Source organism: Trichoplax adhaerens, genomic scaffold, assembly GCF_000150275.1.
Source record: "Trichoplax adhaerens TRIADscaffold_4 genomic scaffold, whole genome shotgun sequence".
NCBI classification, from domain to species: Eukaryota; Metazoa; Placozoa; class Uniplacotomia; order Trichoplacea; family Trichoplacidae; genus Trichoplax; species Trichoplax adhaerens.
In genome coordinates, this window is record NW_002060946.1 from 4,297,840 (window position 1) to 4,317,587 (window position 19,748).

The 19,748-nt window shown below is 33.5% G+C and overlaps 4 protein-coding genes across 4 annotated transcripts; 2 read left to right on the top strand and 2 right to left on the bottom strand.

Moving 5' to 3' along the window:
* Positions 1-277: 277 nt before the first annotated feature.
* TRIADDRAFT_55663 (uncharacterized protein) lies at positions 278-7,011 on the bottom strand (the record flags this gene model as incomplete). Its single annotated transcript, XM_002111997.1, has 9 exons — positions 278-839; positions 1,017-1,066; positions 1,237-1,415; positions 1,565-1,635; positions 1,771-1,831; positions 2,045-2,108; positions 2,409-2,480; positions 3,403-3,594; positions 6,511-7,011. The coding sequence occupies 9 exons, from the start codon at positions 7,009-7,011 to the stop codon at positions 278-280; spliced, it is 1,752 nt and encodes a 583-aa protein (XP_002112033.1).
* A 2,236-nt stretch (positions 7,012-9,247) lies between these two features.
* On the top strand, positions 9,248-10,510 carry TRIADDRAFT_55664 (uncharacterized protein; the record flags this gene model as incomplete). The annotated part of the gene is made up of 4 exons (XM_002111503.1): positions 9,248-9,376; positions 9,463-9,565; positions 9,972-10,199; positions 10,464-10,510. The coding sequence occupies 4 exons, from the start codon at positions 9,248-9,250 to the stop codon at positions 10,508-10,510; spliced, it is 507 nt and encodes a 168-aa protein (XP_002111539.1).
* A 649-nt stretch (positions 10,511-11,159) lies between these two features.
* TRIADDRAFT_63279 (uncharacterized protein) lies at positions 11,160-15,691 on the bottom strand (the record flags this gene model as incomplete). Its single annotated transcript, XM_002111998.1, has 12 exons — positions 11,160-11,333; positions 11,440-11,567; positions 11,670-11,868; positions 11,940-12,005; positions 12,092-12,168; positions 12,244-12,377; positions 12,455-12,535; positions 12,641-12,689; positions 12,797-12,853; positions 12,959-13,064; positions 13,200-13,259; positions 15,620-15,691. 12 exons carry the CDS (start codon positions 15,689-15,691, stop codon positions 11,160-11,162), a joined length of 1,203 nt encoding a protein of 400 aa, XP_002112034.1.
* Positions 15,692-16,582: 891 nt separating this feature from the next.
* On the top strand, positions 16,583-18,775 carry TRIADDRAFT_55666 (uncharacterized protein; the record flags this gene model as incomplete). The annotated part of the gene is made up of 5 exons (XM_002111504.1): positions 16,583-16,633; positions 17,791-17,882; positions 17,999-18,092; positions 18,233-18,363; positions 18,631-18,775. 5 exons carry the CDS (start codon positions 16,583-16,585, stop codon positions 18,773-18,775), a joined length of 513 nt encoding a protein of 170 aa, XP_002111540.1.
* Positions 18,776-19,748: the final 973 nt, after the last annotated feature.

Sequence of the window (19,748 nt, forward strand, 5' to 3'; positions counted from 1 at the left end):
CATATATCACTCCTAAACTTACATGATAACAAAATGTATTAGGCAGATCTACTGTTTCTTAATTTACTGTACTGAATCACGAGTATATCACACAATAGACGCCAGCAGAAAGTTATTATAACAGAATCGATTTTCTTTACATGTATAATACATACCAAAAATGACAACTATAGTATATTAAAATGGTATCTTAGCGCAAATTTATCTTTCACCACGACTAATTAGTTTTCAGTAGATAAACATTTTTTAAGTTTTTAATAAGAGGGCCAAAATATAGCTATGCCTTCTTAATAAATGATGGATTAGAATGTTTGACAGAATTTTCGATGTCTATCATCGTTGGACCCATACATTGTATTCCAAAATGGCCAATTTGACCACAATTGTAACAAGAAATACGAGTTTCACTAGGCACTGGAGGTCTAGGAGTGGGAGGAAAATAAGGCCCATTATAGTAACCATTGGAAGTACCATTATGCAAAAAGAAGCTAGGCCCAAAATTTGTGTATGGTGGAGGGTAAGCTTGACGGAGATCGTACCAATGTTTCATTGGGATAAATTCTGATTGGTAAGCATTGCCACGATAGTCTCGACCTCGGTGATTATATCCCGGATAAGAAGCGTTCAGAGGAAAAGCGCATTTGTTATCAAAGTGACCAATAGGCGGTGGAATCATTGTATTAACTGGAGACGTCGGTATTCTGCCGTTTATAGCATACATAGAAGGTACAGCAGTATAGAAATACTGTTCATCCCCACTTGGAGGCCTATCATCAATTTCACTATCGCCGTTTCCAGATCCTACACTTTCCATACTTTGATTCTTCTTCACGGGCTTACTGTGATTGAATTAAAATACATCTTAAAGATTATGTTGTGATAACATCATTTTACTACCGATAATTGTATAACACAAATACTTCGTAACAATAAATTTAGAAAATTGTATGTGACTTTGCTAGTTAATCTCATACTAGTATCAGAGCACAGCATGAGGTCATAGTCGTAGTACATACTTTTGATAATCTTTCTTGTTTTGAACTTTATTGGAATCACCACTTGTTAACTAGGTTAATTCAGGTAGATTGTATGGAAACAATAATGAAAATCGTAATAAATTATTAGTAATAATTATTAGCGATGAGTAAAAGATTACCAATATTCTAAGTAGTCTTCCAAAATGTGTAAAATACTCGTATAAAAATCAAAGTATATTGCATCAGTATACATATATACCCCTTTATGTATTACGGTGTCATTTTCCGACTCGCCATTAATATGTAACCCATCCAACCATTCCGTAACGTCTCTTCGGCGAATGCCATTACTAGATGATGAGTATGAGTCAATTGCTTTTTGCATCAGATCATTAATTTCAGCAGGTATAGTACCATCGTATGGTGCGTTTGTTCCATCTGTACGATAACGAACGGACATAAAGCTATTTAAATTGATGCTTTTTGTAACATTTATATCGAAATGGCTTAAATTATATATATTATCTATACTATATATTAATATACAGTATACTAATTATTAAGACACATTTAAAAGTTAATTTTACCAGTAGAGCTGTTAAAAAAGTTGCACACTAAATCGGAGGTAAGGATTTGGCGAGGCAACTGGGTAATTTGTCTTTGACGAATGATATAAAACCAATGGTAAATAATACAGTATTTTATCACATTAACTGTTATCTTTAGAGCTCGTATGAAGTATTTGAAATAAAATTATTAATTCATTTCATTGTCTATCATAAATGTAGCTTACTTCATATAGGCAGTAACGTCAGAGATGGGTAATACAACTGGCTTGATTGGCTTGGATGAATCTAAAAATAGAGTAAAACTTTTGATTAAAATTGATCATACAAGTATCATATTACTTTCTTGTAAATTATAGTTTTAGCAGATTCAAAGCGTTATTGAAAAATGAAAGGAACTTAATCGAGATTTTTATATATTCAGCACTGTCAAACGTAGTATAAAGAAATTGTGCAATTAAATTAAATTATTCCTACTTAATGTTTGTAACACTACATTACCTGGTTTATTGAGATGTCCTAGATTAATATCACTTAAATTGTTGCTCTTTATGTAATCTTCAAGCTAAAAATAACGAAAAATATAAACCAAACATTTTTATATGGACACTTTATTTTATCACTTAATCATAATTTTAATAATGATTACAATCACTAAAATGTTACAATCGTAAATTATGCTACTCTAAATTGGATCACATATAATTCTAAGTTGTCATATTGCCTAAAAACCTAAATCTATTGTACTAAAATAATTCACAACAAACCATTTATTATTATTTACCGCTAGTTCCTTTCATACCAAAATGCAGAGAGATACATTCAATTGATCATTTAGAGAGAATATTCACACTGTAACACTAACCTCTTGGTCAAATTTGAAAACATCTTCAGCAGACTTATACACAACATTGGTACGGTAGTTAGACCATGCCGCCTATGATGGTAGAAAATAATAGTAGAAATGTATTATTCGTACAGAATTCTTCTTTAATCTTCCTTATGATATAAATTATACCGTACACAATTGACTGATCCTTTATCAAAACTAACTACTATAGCTAAGTCAACTCAACAGAGGTAAGATTAATATTGATAATATTAAGCGTATTGCAACTATTGTATTTAGTTTAAGATTAACTCATTTGTATTTATATATTAGCTATAATTTTAGCCTAGTAAATTAAACAGGCAATATGAAAGAAAGAATAATAATAATAATTCAAGCAGAGTATACAAGCATGATACGTGTAATTATGTAGTGTAAAGTGAATTTTAGTTTAGATTAATTCTATACATTTAAAGTGATAATTTGAATTAACTAGGCAATTTTGAAAAAGAAAGATGAATAAATATAGCAAATGTAATATTCGAATTAATGATTTTCTTGACCAATTTAATTAATTAAATACTAATCCATGTTTAAAAGTACCTTCTAAAAAAATCAGTGCTAATATCAAACAATATAAATTAGTATACAATAAGGTGTGAATAGATTGTAACTTAAACTATGGTCGAGTTTGCTTTAATTTTTCTTTTTCTTCCTTTCTTTCCTACTAATACATCCTATCTTATGTTAAAATCAATCTATCCCCAAGTTAATTAATTTATTTTTTCTCATAGACAATAGCATCAAACTAGTAAACAATAGCTTCAAAGTTATTTGACAAAATGGCGTGCGTCGAGTTGCTAGCTATTGTTATGAAAATTTTGTAACAATTCTAGTATACTTCTAATCAGTTGTGATGGTGACAAAGGATAACAATATTATAATTGGATATATTGTCTTACTTCTACTAATTTCTTGATTCAATATGATTTTAAAGTATAATTATTGACGTCATTGTTGTTGTTATTACCTTAATAAGATATTGATGGTGGATTTCTTGATTACTATCGGATACTTCAGCAACCTCGATCGCAGTTAAGGCTGACATTTCTTTATTTTGTTGATTTGTGATTGCATCATCTTGATTATTAGTTGTTATACTACTATTATCTTGACTGGCTGAATTTTCACTGCTATCTTTACCACGATGGTCGTTGAATTTCTAAAATTATTTTACAATTAATAAACAGAAAGAAATGTTTTAATTCAAGTATAATATTTTTTTCTTGCAGTAACGCCTACTTTTAGCTTCACTCAAGGTATATTAGTATTTTCTTCTATCAAGTAGGACTAGATTAGTTTTATATTATTATGAACATTCATCGTTAACCATTGATATTCGATATCAAGATGATTTTGCTGTCAGTTTATTGGAATTAATAAATAGCAACTATACGCGTAATGTACGCACAACTTGGTAGAAATACGGACTAGGATGTAATATTTCTGAAGTAGATGTTTTTATCTACTATGTACGATAGTGTACACGCGACTAGCAATAACGATAATCACTCATATACCGTAAATTCTATCCTACCAGATGTTCATTCCATGTTATGGATTAAATTAATAACAGCTCATCCTCGACCAAAATAAACGTTATGTAATATCCAAGCGCAAGCGAGTGAAATCTATCTTATAGATCTAAATTGGCACGTATTGTTATTTTTTTAGATAGGCTATAACGGCACGTTTATGATCACTGATTAAAAAAATTATTATTAAAATATAATCCTCATCGATATTATGGATAGCTAAAAGTAATTTAAACAATGTCCGCAATAGCATTAACATAGACAATATCGATACAGAAGACGACAAAAGAGGGTAGGTAATGATTTAAATGTCTCCATAGTCAGGATTACAAAATCTTGATGGAGAAAGTAAATCATAAAAAAATCATCTTTACTTCATAATGAATAGCGATAGATGCAAGAAAAATTAAATAAGGGCAATTGTTACAACGTAAATTTTAAAGAATAACATGATTTTCTTCTCCATCTCTGCAAAAATACTGTACGCCAAAATAGAACAGCTCTTTGTTGAAAAGTATACAGTATATTAGATTAATAGGACTAATTTACTGATCATATTATACTGTAGTTATAAAAAAAAGCCAATATTAACATTTCGACTATCGTGTTGGCGTATTACTGTACGTATAATAATTATTATTATTGGCTTTAGCGCTTATCAAATTTGATGACTCGACATCGTTTAAATCTTTTAATTTCAACTGATAAACGGCGACAGGTGATTGGATTGGTTTTGTGCAATTGTCTAGACATTTATCTGGTGGTATATAGCTGGCTTATCAGCTTTCATTTGTACTATAAAAGGATAAAGACATCCATCACAGCATGTCTTAGCATTGACGGAATAACATGCCAACGATATACTTTACGGTAGATAGGCAAAAGATTGCTGTGCTGTATGTAGAACTTTATTATAGAGTTAAAAAAAAAGGTGTCATGTAGATCCATTATACGTACTATTCGGTTATCTAGAATGGATTGATCAGGGACTAGGGATAGTTGTAACGCCGGTCTCGACATTTCTGTGAAGTGAGATGAGTGCTCCCTCCTCTTTTTAGTAATCCCTGGTTGTAATTTTTGGACCGATTCTGTATCTTTTTCTATCAATAACGCATATGGATATTGATAACAAACATCTTTACGACATTTGATTATCAGTTTGTGGGTTATAGTTTTTACTATAAGTTTCATCAAATACCTTACGAACAGATGCAACGATGGTCAAACTACTGTATCGCTTTCTTTCACAGCTTGAAGAAAGCGATTTTAGCACTCAATTACGTCGATTATATATTTATTATATTATTATCGTGGAAGCGATCCTCTTTTAGTTTTTCAAGTATTTGGATCTAGTTATTGGTGGATAATAATAATTAAAGAGAAATACACTCTGACGAAATTGATTATTGCAAAGTACAGTAATATAAAATTACGAAAGAAAGAAAAGGGAGAAAAGTTAAGGTAAAGTAGAGTTCCGTATTGCATCCCGCAATTAAAATACGCCACTATTTGAATATCAATTTGTGATGGATGAAATTTTAGTTCCGTTTCAAAAACTGATGATAATGCAGCAGTTACATCAAGGATGAGCATCAATATTGGAGTATGTTCATAGTAAAGAAAAATATTTTTTTACAGTTAATAAGAATTTATCATCTAATGAGATTGTAAATATAGAGTTTAGTAGCTGGGCTATGAATATCCTTCGTTTATAGAGATCCAATGTAACACTTGCCTTTTAATAAAGGCGTAGTAAACTTGGTCGATTAAGAAATGCTGATCAACAATAAGGAAGGATCGATACATAATTTAATTAAGAGAAAAGTACTTTTTAAAGCCTTTCGTGCCTGATGCGCGTATAATATACTTGTTTGGAGTGTCATTAGTACACTTTTGGATAAATTATGGTCCAATCCTTTTTCACTATATGCGAACGTATGTCTTAATGTGGGTAGTAGGTACAGAAAGAGGAATAAATGGAGGATAAGTCTACATAGCAAATATGGTATCGAAAAAGCAAATGACGTCGATAACAAGGAATTGAAATAGGACATTTTCTATATCAGGGAATATTGGCAAGCGCAAAAAATTGTAGATCATGTCGCAAAGTATCCATAACAATGTATTATAAAATATTGCTAGTGCCGTCCAACTTTTGCATCATCGTTATCCACTCTCTATCAATAAGTGGAGTAAAGCAAAGTAGGCAAAGTATAGATCGACAAAAAGTGAAGAAAAATGAATATTAAAAGTAAGAGGGTGTTTTATAAGCTATCGAGTGTCGATTGTATCAGTCATGAGAAAGATTTGGACAACGTCTGGGTAGGTGGTATGTACATAAGTGCGTACTATATAGTGCAGTATCGTACTATGGCTGGCAGTCTGATGGTGGATTTGGCATCTACTTTTGCTAAGGGATTTTCAAAGTTACCCCATTTGAAATTGGTCCCTTTATTAATTATCGATTGACTTTTCGATAGCATGTCGTCCATAGTCATGGATATTATTAATTGGATCCATGAGGGGATTGAATTCAAGCTTACCTTATAAAATTTTTTAAATTCATCCAAGCATTGGCGTAATGTCAATTGTTGATGAAATGTAAACGCCGGATGTTTGGATGCCATCATATAGATTAATAATATATCATCAAGAAAATGATATGATTGATCTTGATAATTATGCTGTTGCTCGATAATAGACAGTTGCTGTAGCTGTTGACGATAATTAAACATTAAATTTTGATAGATAATTTGAGCACATTGGGTGTTGCAGCTTTTTAACATGGATAAGCATAAGCATAATTTACGTCGTATGCGTGCATCGTTTAAATCGGTTAAATTATATAATTCAGATTTAGTATTGGCGCAGTTTTCATCGTGTGCTAAATAAGTCCGGTTGTGTCTTGACGAATCATCGGTTAATTGGCTTAAATATTGTAGCTCATAGGGTAAGCAAGCATGTAATAAAGCAGCTAAAAGTTCAACTCTTCGAAATTGGTGTAATTCTTGGAACCATGATACGACATTCTCTTCTTGCAACATTCTCCTAATGACGTCGTCCAATCGATCAATTCAGTAATTAATTATTGTTGTAATCGATGACTGTGTCAATCCGTTGCCACTCTCTCTCTCTTGAATAAGTCAACTTTAAAATGATAGTATCCACCAATACAATAAAAGGCTCAAAATGACTTTACTGTTGCTATCTGATTTCCTATTTTACGATGAAGATTTTCCAATTTTGAATATCCTTGGTGACGATGATTTAATCTGGATAATACTAACGTAGTTCATCAATTGCACTCCTACTTGTATTGTGGTCGAGTTCGTCTATGTCCAACTGGAGCACGTCATTGGACTCATTCTATATCCAAGTGAAATTTTGCACCTACTGTAGTACTACTGTAAGAGCTGAAGGGCCTGTTGTAAGCATCTCACAGCATTCTGAAGTTTTCTAGTCTAAACGCTTTAAGCCTACTGCCTATAGTGTGTTATGACAGTACTCGACTACAGTCTCTATACTGTACGATACTGTACTAAGCACTGTAACCGCACGGATTGGATACTGTAGTGAAAATAGCCGCAGACAGCCTACAAGTTTCTAATCGCCATTTCTATATTAATAATTGTTATACAATCGACTGCCCTTTTATAAACGGTTAATTTTCAAGTGCAGCTCGGTGCACTGCATGTGAAAGTTTCACTGTCAAAATAGACAGGAAAATGATTTCAAGTGTACCAATGAATTCGCTTCCATTTCCTAAAAAGACTCGATGAGATCATTTGTTTATTTTTTCAAATGTTCAATCTTGATTCCGCACTGTACAGTACAGTACAGTACTGACTCAGTCTGCAGTCGACTCTACACTCGACAGTATGCCATCAAACTTCAAACTTACCTAAATTTACAACTCTTATTACAAGTCTTTGCTTGCATTGAATCTCGTAGTGTACCGTCTGTCCGCGCGTTACCGTCCGTGCCTGACTCGATTTTCTACCCGACAAACGTAAAAGTACCCTGCAGCGGATACCAAGAGGCTTCGCTTTATGCTTGCGAGCGTACAGTATGTACAGTACAGTACTACACTTCCAAAAAAAAAAAAAAATGAAACCATAATAGAAGGCATTTTATATGTACTATATATTCATTTCTTCGATGCATAGTAAGTCATCAAAAAGTATACATAGCCATTATGCCACGGCCTTGTCGAGTTTTTTAACATTTCGTCAAGGCTGCCAATATACTGTACACTATATTGTATGGCTTAGAGTGACGACATACCAGTAAGGAAACAGATCGCTTTAACTCGATAGTGATTTGTGTCGACATCTGGTTACACTATTATTTTATAGTACTGTACGGTACTGTATGTACACGCAGTAGAACACGTTCATCTATGAAGGTTGCAGTAGTGCTTAACTGTTTGTTATGGTCAAATCACTGTGACCCGCATTATCGACAGTACTGCATAGTCAGGGACTTGTAAAGCCAATATTAATTTGAATTTAAGGTTCGTCGTTCAATACTGTACAGTATGTCTTCGAGTTTTTGCTAATTATTATTTACTTTCTTTAACTTAAGCAAGGATCGTAACTTCTCTATTAGCTAATATTTGATTCTACTGTACAGTAATTATACTTGTACGTCATTAATCTGGATTACTCAGTGTGAAACTTCGACTAGAAATCAAATTCAATCGATCTGCGCTGCTTAAAGTGAATCAATCTACGAGTACATCTGGTATAAATAATTACACCAATTAATCACAATCGCAATGGAACATTAATAAGCCAATGTAAGAACTAACTTTACTCGTCTTCTACAATAAACTTCCGGATTGAACTTTAACGATCACCTTTTTCGACCTCTCTACCTACTGAATAATACACTGTCTTGTAAGTTTTTCTTAACTCACAACAATACAAACGATGATATGGCTTTAGTGCGTAAAGACATATTGTGCGATGAACTTGCTGTTTACCACTATACTTTAATTACTTTTAAAGGTTTCATTTTACTGGTTCTAGGTAGGAGTATTTACAGCTCATCCTGATGCTAATTTCCAGTGGATAATCAACGAAATACAATTACTTACAATCAACAATCGAATAACGACAGCCTATATAATAGTGTATATATACGCATACTCTAGTAAAATCGATATTCAACGGAATAGAATTGCTTACAAGCGACAGCTCTGAAACTGTCAAGCTTGGGCAATACAAGTTGTACAGTAAACGTGTAGTCAATTGAATCGGTGTCATCTACTAGAAAATAATGGCCTCCATGTTTGTGGTGCAAGGTGGTATTCAGCTTCGATTTCCTTCTGTTAAGCATATTACAACTGAACAGCTCTATTCGTGGCTGCAAACACAAAGTCATTCTAATATGAATGTTATGTTATTGGTTAGAATGTCAAAATAACCAAAAGTATACAACTCAATTCAGTTATCTTATTAGAGTAAATGATGACAGCAACATTTGTATTCCAGGATATCAGAGAAGAAAAGGAGTACGATATCAGTCATATTGTAGATGCAAAGCGGGCGGAATTAGAAATTACTGATTTTCAACAAATTCATAAAGAAATTGAAGGTAATTAAGATTTATACCTATTAGCTCATATTTAGGCGATTATTGTAAAAGTAACAACTTTTAAGTCATCATAGTTTCCGCATTACGTCACTAATAACAATATACTAGCACGTTTAGTAAGTAATTGATACGTTTTAGAACTTATTAGAAAATAATAGCTATTTATTGTAAAATCATTGGATAAACTCAGCGTTCATGATAGCTGCGATAATTTTATCTCTCTGTAGTTTGTAAGCATTTTACATTGCGATGGTTGCTCTCCCTTAAAACAAAGTTGTAAGCGTTTGATGCAAAATGCAATACGAGTAATACAATATAGTGTATACCTACCTAGCTACGGTAATGAAACCTGTTTTGCAGGATCACTATGAGTCTTACATATTCTATTTTCTGATGAAAGTTATAGCCTCAAATAACGAAAATTATGCAGTTGTAGCCTATTGCTCGGTTGGTTATAGATCGTCTGCATTCGTGGACAAGCTACAACGATACATTTCAAATACTCAAGATGAAAAAAAGTATAATATCTACAATTTAGAAGGTAGTATTTTCAAGTGGGCAAACGAAGGGCGAAAGATGGTCAATAAATTTAATGATTTTACAATATACGTTCATCCATATAATTTGATATGGGGTAAGCTGGTTTCTAGTGAGCTTAGAAAATATAGTTTAGAGTCAAAGACTTTGAGTTAGTAAGTAATGGATAAAGGTAATGGAGTAAATGTGACAATATGTCATGGGCAATGTTTATAGCTGTTACTATACGCGTATATCTTAAACATTCGAGTTAAATAATTAATTTACGTTTAGGTATCAATCTCAAATTACCAAATGTAATCAATAAGAAAATTTTGGTAATGAAATTACTACATTATAACTTAATTCTAATAACTTGCAGTATACTTATATGCTTATAATACTGCACATTTGTTATTAAGCATATAATTTCAAATAAAGCGAATCAATATGTATCTATACATTAAAACAGTTTGTCCGTGTGTGTGTGAGTACTTTCCAGTACCTACTGAAGTACAGTACGCGAGTATTACGAGTAAGTAAGGGATCTGATAGCAAAATATTGATCTAGATTAGAGTAATAGTACTGTATGCACAAAAAGTAAAGTAAAATCTATAAATCAGTTAAAACGTATAATCTTATGCTGTGTTCAATACTACCATTTTGGCGGTGCATGCTTGAAAAAATTTATTGCTTCATACTATATCTGCATGCGTGATTTCTCTAAATCCTTTCAGAAATCATGAAATAACACATCATTGATTCTAAAGCCTCCAAGTGTAAGAGATTTACTCCAGAAATTGTTACAGCCATAAACTGCCATAATATTCAGCCCATTATTGAAGCTGAATGTGTACAACATTTATTCGGGAGTTATTTAATGCAATTATTTCCGTTAAATGTATTCGGGAATTCTTACAGAAAGACTAAATTTAAAATTAAAATTATTCAAAATAATCTAATCTGCTTATTACCTATACCCGTATTAAGCGTAAGAAAGACGAAAGTTATATTTATAACATCAGACTACTACGAGCCAAGCATAAATTTATACGATACAGTAACGCTTAAGACAACTCAGTTCGTAGCACATTGTACACCGGGGCCTCCCCGTTCATGTTCATCGTCACTATCTTCATGACCATAATAACCGGAATTAGACTCTGGATCTATATCAATAAGATCCACCTCTTCATGTTCATCACTAAGCTTTGGCAATTTAGAACGAGGAGGCAATAAACTTTCCAACGTCTAAAAACCAACAGTTAGGAAGTAAACGCCGCAATTAATAACGAACGATATAGATTGATATATACGTTATATATATATGCCATGCAGTCTATTCCCTATGTTTTACCTTAAGATTCTTTGCCGAGATTTCATTATCTTTGGGAAATTCGAGAGTAAATTTAATATACAAGTTACCCCTATCGAAGGCTCTTTTAGGATGTGGCATCCCTTCGTTTACTACACCTCTTACACAACCTATTATGCGAAGAAAAGCAATACACGAATCGTTATATATGTATGTACTCTAAGGGAGGGAAACTTGTTCTCCTAAAGAGAACAGTATAGAAGACCATATACCTGGTTCAATGACTTGACCTTTATTATGGCTAATCAGTAACTGGCGCCCATCAAGATGCTTAATTACCAATTGGAAGCCGCAAAGAGCTTCACATAATTTGATCTTATGTTCCATCAGTAGATCATTACCATGACGTTGAAAGATTTCATGTTCTTTTTGTTGTAAAATAATAATTACATCTCCAGGCTCTAAACCAGGCTATAGAATAATTGGCAATTTAAAAATTGAAAACTTACTAAATCACAAATATGAATTCTTTTTTAACTTACAGTTTGATCACCTTCACCATGAAACGTAATTTTTTGTTCGTGCCTCATGCCTCTATCGATATGTACCTACCAAGAAATTTTTAGTCTCGATGATTAAAGACCCACTTAGTCATTGAGTTAAAGAAAGAAATTAAAAAAAATCAATCATTTACCTCAAGTATTTTCGTTTCCTTAATAACTTTTTTGCCCTTACACTTAGGGCACCTATCTTTTTCTTTGATTGTTTCCCCTTATTAGTAAATCAAATTAAAAAAGTAAGGTAAATTTTACACTTTTCTTTGAGCTATCGCTAAATGAGACGTACCTTCCCCATGACATTCTGGGCATGTAGTTTGTAACTGTTGTACAAGTCCTGGGCCTAACTGACGCAGAGTAACTTTGACTCCTCTCCCATTACAGTCGCTACAAGTCTGCACTTTTCCAGATTTTCCACCATTACTGAAACAACAAAACAATACATATTGAATTAAAAATGAAATTATCAACAAGTTACTTGAGAAAGCTTGATGATTTACCCGTCACATTGGCTACAGATGACATTTTTTGTCATTTGAAGTTTGGTATCTTTTCCATTATATAGATCTTCCAAAGTAACTCTAAAATTAAATAGAATCAAAGTAAAGTGAAGTGACAATAATATAGACCGCTTATAGATTAGACAACAGACTTGATTCATTTGATGATACTGCAAAAGCAATTACCTCAACGGATGCACAGTATCTTCTCCTCTTCGTGCACGACGTCTTCCACCTTCAAATATAAATATCAGTATGAATAACAGGCGCAATAAGCGTAAATGAATCGATTCGTATATGCTTTTAAAACTCTATTAACTACGACAATTTTGTATTTATTACCGCCTCCAAAAAGACCTCCACCAAATATATGAGAGAAAATATCTTCTCCAAATGATCCTTAACAAATAAAAATAGAAAAAGTAAATTTCAGATAAAGGTCGATGCTAAGAATTAATGAAATAAGCATTTTACATCAAAAAATGCAATTCCATCACACGGTACCTCCATCTCGGCCGCCTTCTTGCAAACCTTTCTGACCATAGCGGTCATATATATTACGCTTATCTTTATTTGATAATATTTCGTAGGCAAAGCTGATTTCTTTAAACTTTGTTTTTTAAATAAAATATACATTTTTGTTCAAACAAGCTTTACGATACTGTCCTAAGCTGTACAATTTTCAACAATTAAACTATGCATCTTAGCAAATAAATTTCCAGGTAAACGCTATTCCATAAAATACCTTGTCCCCAGCATCAGGGTTCTTGTCCGGATGGTATTCCTTGGCTAATTTTCGATAGGCCTAACATAAATGATACACGATTACTAAGGCATGTACAGTATTACCTAATTAGGATTAAATATTACTACTTCTGTTCCCGTAAATCATTAATGTCATAAAGTGGACAGTAGAAAGGCATAACCAGCTATAGCTTATAGACCATTTGTACTCCAATCGAGATGCGCATTTTGAAATATGGTCAAGGTTAACCTTAAGCAAGTAAATCGGCTACTGCATATACAAATACACGTGAATTAAGATATTTTACGAATTTAAAGGCAGATTAATCACAATTACTGCCAGGACTTAATAGAGTAAATATGCTCGTGACATATATACCTTAAATAAGTTCCTTAATAATAGCTCCATAATGCGCAATTACTGAATTTCATAGCAAGTGCTAAAATTTACATTAAAGCGTTTAAGATACGCACTATATACTAACAACCAAAAATATAATTTGCTGGAGGCACTAACGAGAATTAGAACTCGCGATGAGTAAGAATACGTATTGCAGTTACACCTAGTTACAGCGGTTCAAGGAAGAAGTAAGCAACGTGATAACCTCAATTTTCTGATGGAAAATGCGCACGCGATTGTTGTTACAGGTGTGGCTAGTACGCTACCGTGAGCAAATATAGTATATCCACATTGGTTACTAGGCTATTTACAGATTCACTGTAACCCTGCAGCCAAGTTGTTGTTACTACATGCAGTTAAGTTAGCATAAAATAAATTGATAAGCCGGCATGCATTGATTAATCCGATTCGTATCTGTAGCAATGAAAAGGTTGCACTCGTTCACTGCTTCATCAATAGGTATATGCAATGCTATTCAAGTTAAGGAGTAACTTCAGCGACTACTGTACTCTTTCTCTCGATAGTCACTAGTAGCTTATTATATTCCCAACATTGACAGTTTTACTGTATACTGTACAGTACTCCATTCTGAAAGTACGGCATACTACTGTAAGAGGGTATCCATTCAATTCTATTTTATTGTCGTAGCTTCAAAGTTTCCAAGCATGATGATGCAATAAATACACATATTAAACAATAATATTAAGCAACCCTGGGCGAGGCCAAATATCGTCCAAACCAGCCCACGATTCACCTAATCCTAGTGTAAAGCCTGCTACTTGAAATTTACAGCACAATATATTGTGTATCGTTATAGAAAAACAGACAGATTGATGATCCAATTATGCCATTTTTAGCTGGTTGTCTTTGCAATAAAAATTCCCGATCAGTCCAAGCAGTTTGAAGACATTATAATAGGATTGTCACCTCTCACCATATTGAAAAGTGAATCTTAGCCCATGCAAACGTTCTTAACATATAATATTGTCTTAATTTTCCCAATTCAACTGTGTGGAAAAGATATTGAACTGGCACAAATTGCAAAAATTGGTTTTGCAATTCCTCTACCAGTCAAAATGTGGCTGACTGATGGCAGTGTTGCCTAGGCTCATAATGAGTTGTGTATCGTTACGCGTACCGCCTTGCGCTTCCAGCAAGGTAGCATGCCATCTTCTGGGTTCGTCAGCCTATACAAAGTCCTCTTGTACGCTAGACTACACTGTACACTGTACAGTAGAGCATGGCTGACATTCACCTCACCACGGCCGGCACAATGACGTCAAGCATGCTAAGAGTACAACCACCCATTCACTCATCCATGTGGCATACTGTGCCTACGGCGGTGTGAATAAAGTAAGTACAGTATCCGCAGCATCGATTCATGTTCCAGAAACATCGATTGCATCAATGTTTTAACTCTAGGGCCGGATTCAACGTGGCTGCCGAAATACTTTATTGCAGTATGTATCATGATTCAACACTGGATAATCGGGCCATCACCGTCCAATTTTCAATACGTTTGGCTTAATACAACATCGGCGTCCACTATTTTCTCAACTAGATATAAGAAATTGCTTGAATTGTATTGTAGTCGACTGTCTCTATTCTTACTAAGCTGCATATACTATCGTACCGGTGTAGGTTCAACTTGCTGTCTATCCATGTAGCGTGTAAAAGACTCATTCTTTCAATTGACAAGTCATTGGTAGCGCTACATTAGACTCAAGTAACCTTTCTTATTTTAGTGAATGATTGGGATCTACAACTAATTTTAATGCTAGTGAGCGGAGTCTAATATCCGATTATGAAATTCTTTGATAATCGGGTTACATTCTAATTAAATATTATTATAATGCCGTTCAGTTAGTGTTGTATTTTAGCTATGATGACTGTGCAAGTACATACAGTGTACAATCATTTCTCTACCAATATCGTTCACTGTCATCTCACAGCAAAGAATGAAAAACTCTGTCGTATAATATGTACTGTATACCATACTGGAATTGGAGTCTACAACATACCTTCTTTAATTCGCTGTCAGAAGCGGTTGGAGTAACGCCTAAGATATCGTATAATTTGGTATCCACCGGCATAATGAAATAAGAATTGGAGAAATTCGAGTTTTAAATTTGGAAACAGCAATGAACGCACGATAGTATCCACGGTCTACTTATTTCAATGTGGTCAAAGTTGTAGTTATAGAGAGGGGTTAAAAATAGTCCGAACGTCTAGGCGTCTGAAATCCTCAGTACCGTACCGTACTCGATACAGTGCCATGGGCTACTGACTTGTAAAACAGTACAGTACTGTACACTGTACACTGTACACTGTACAGTACAGTACAGTACAGTATAGTGCATTAAGCACAGCACAGTATTTACTGTCGTAGTCCGTACTCCATAGTCATTACTGTACTGTACAGTATATAATGTATTGTAGTGTACTGTACAGTAGGTCATGGACTATTCAATTAAATCAATTTTCCCGAGGAAATAGAGTACTGTACGGCACTGTACACTATACAGTACAGTACTCTACTATACTGCATGTACAGGAAAAAAACAACTCTTTGAAGTTTTACTTTACTGTATAGTGTGTACACTAGAGACTCTTAGAGTATATATGAGTAATTGCTTAGGAATGATTATTCAGTCGTAGAGGCTCTTTCCTTTTCTTTCATTTTTTACCCCTAACGAGCTGAGTCATGACATGCTGTACTGTACTGTACTGTACACTACTGTACCATGGACTACAGTACAGTAGAAGGTTTTCTTTTAGTAGTCCATGACTGTACTGTACTGTACACTGTACAGTGTACTGTACAGTGTACAGTACTGTACAGTACAGTGTCATTAGAGCGACTGTAAAAACCGGTGAATTAGTACAGTATACTGTACTGTACACTGAGTACAGCAGGTGGGTCTGACATCCTTGCAACTGAACCGTGTTGGCCCGGCAACATCTCCGCTGCGACCTACACCATCATGGCTGGCAATTATCAAAATGAACTTTCCTCAAATTTAATGCGCATGAAAGTAAGTCAATCTCTTTTGGTTGCTGTTGTCAAGCTTTCATTTCGAGATCCGTTGACTTAAGTTGGATTGGTTGAATTCTAAGCTGACAGTAGCAATACGATAATAGTAATACAGTAAGCACCATGATTCAATGGACTGATGCTGTGCAGTGTCCATCTTCTTCTAGTTCTTGTACTAAATAGCAAGCCCTGTCCATGATTATAGCTGCAGCATAATATTATCTTATTTGCTATCGTACTGTGAGGCCAATCGAGCTTCAATTTCTACAATAAGATTGAAAAAGCATATCTGTTTAACGTATAGGGTTGACAATGTTTGCAATGGCATGTCGATCAACTGACAATGCATAAAATGACCACTCTGCTGCTGCACGAGGGTATATACTGTACTCGTATACTGTATACTGTTGTAGGGTCTTGACTACTGTACAGTATTAAGCAACTCATCAACCGAAAGCAATTTCCCACCATGAAATCGACACATAGATTCATGATAAAGGGGATTCGGTTAAGACAGTTATCTACTTTACAATTTACTCTTTCAGTCTGAAAGAAATCTACTGTGTAGTTGTACCATTGATTTTGCCATGCCATCCTGAAGATAGTATAATCTACGTATAGATGATAAAGGATGTGTTCTCCGATGTTGTCTACATTTGGTAGTCAGCTGATCCAGTTTCAATCTCCTTCAGTCATATTGCCCCCAAAAAGAATTATGATTGCTTAAGTTAAAGTTAAACCTCCTTCTAATGCAAAGTAGGTATAGTTTATTTTAATCGTTGTTGAACCTTTTGGAAGCTGGTCGTTAACGCGGTTAATTCAAATCAAATCCTTTCATTCTGATTGCAAGTAGGATTACTAAGAAATCAATAACAGTTTCCTATAATTTCAATCATCCTACAGTATACAGTATACACAATGCAATGCAAATACGATTAATAATTGGTACTTCGAAAGAAATATCCCCGTAAGAAGTAATTGCTACTCCTAAATTACGCTGTACCTCTGATTATACCTTGTAAAACATGAAATCAAGATGTAGCATCTAGGTAGTTACACAAGGATAAAGCAGCATACTAAGCTAGACATTCACAATCCTGTAATATTCCATGATTTTATAAACAAGTCTTATTTAGTATTGAATTTTTATTTATTTAGTTTATGCAACGTAACAATAAGAGATCAGATATTGCTGAAGATACCAATAATACTTTAAATACTTCCCAAAATTATGGTGCTTTTCAAATAAGGTGAGTTACATATATTTGTTTACAGCTTGGATAGACTTAGCTAAAAGAAATCAATTAATGTAAATATATTACAGCGTAAAGCATTGATCACTAATGTTATATTCATTATTTTACAGTAAAAATATAGTGATGATTCCTAGTTACGTTCCATGTAAGCCATTATTTGAACTCGGTAGAATGTCCTTTAGAAATTTTAATCCAGAAATAGAGGTACTATTTTATGCCTGAAACATTTTATCTTGAATCTTTATGACATTTTATAGCTCTGATACTGTACCGGTATCGAAAGTTGCTTTGCTAACTATATTCAATATTCTGCTCGCTAAATATTGCCAATGTTTGTCCTACAGAAACTTTACAATGAGCAATACACAATCTATGAACAAAGTTTAGCTAAAAATTCTGAAAATACAACAACAACAACAACAGAAACAGATTTAAGTGCAGAAAAGGATATTTCAGATGAAGAATTGGCTAGAAGGTATTCTTATAATTGATTAATAAAATTCTAGTAACTTTAGAATTGCAAATTGGCTATGACGCTATTTCTGTATGTATCATCTTGCGTATCCCTACAACACTATTTACTAATTTACCTGTACCGATAGCAATTATACTAGTAGCATTGATGACATTGTTGGCGTTAACAATTTTTAAAATTCTAATTCTAATTCAGCTAAAATTAAGTGTCCTTCATTAAATGGGTACTAAGCCTAGCGTAATCATTGAATTTTCTGTTACTTCATAGATATAATACTTTAGTCGATAGTATTGGTAAGAAACTAAAAAAGAAGAGATCTAGCAGCCATATGAATCAGGCATCCCCGATGCAATCTAGTACTTCTTTCCAGCCGTTTAAGAAAAAGAAAAAATTCTTAAAGCCTAACGTATAATCGATGGTCCTTATAAAATTTTTAAGAATATTTTCTTCCTAAACTATGTAAATACAACCTATAAATGAAGCATAATAAATTCTTATAATTTTATAATCTTTGTAAATATGATGCAAAAAATACGAGATATGGTAATAGGAAATCGACAAATAACCTTGTAGATAGCAACACAAAATCAACGAGCTCAAGTTGATTCAACATCAATAGCTTTTACTTTTATTTCTACGATTTTTTTATATAATATTGCTGGCAGTTTAGAATTTAAAACATTAAATTGCGAGTACCATTGAACTACAGATACTACAGTATTGTGAGCTAGTCTTTAAACCTAGAAATGCCTAGATCATAGAAGTAAAAAATTTTGATTTGGCAATATGTGTCGACTGTTTGAATTTAGCAGTCTTCTCTCGATCGTCCATGACTGACATAAACGACAACATGAACCGTTAAACGTGTTACACTGCTTCTCTCTCGAAATTTTTATAGCAGTTTCTGTGTTTGAATATTAATAGCACCAGAACCGATATGACTAACAAAACGTACAACTTGTTCAATTAATACGTAGTCACTTTAGTAGAAAATGATTTAATTTAATAATAAACTCGGAAAATTTTAATTTAACTTCGGTACTTTACTCCCCAAAGTTATAGGTAGATCAATAGTTGAACAACTTTTCGATAAAAATTCGATAACATGCACGCGTCTATGTGGATCGTAGCTGAGAATTAAGCTACAGTTTTACTAAAACTAACAATATCCATTTAACTTGATTGTATCGCTATACGTATATGCAAGTTAGACGAAGCTTACACTATTTTTCTGGTATTTTATTTCTTATAGAATAAATTTGTTGCTTTCAGTGTAAATCGCAACATAATCACAGTGTCATCATTCAAATAACTAAATGCAAGTTTGTCTTAGAATGTATACATCGTCGATAAATGATTTATAGTACATCAACAATTTGTTATCT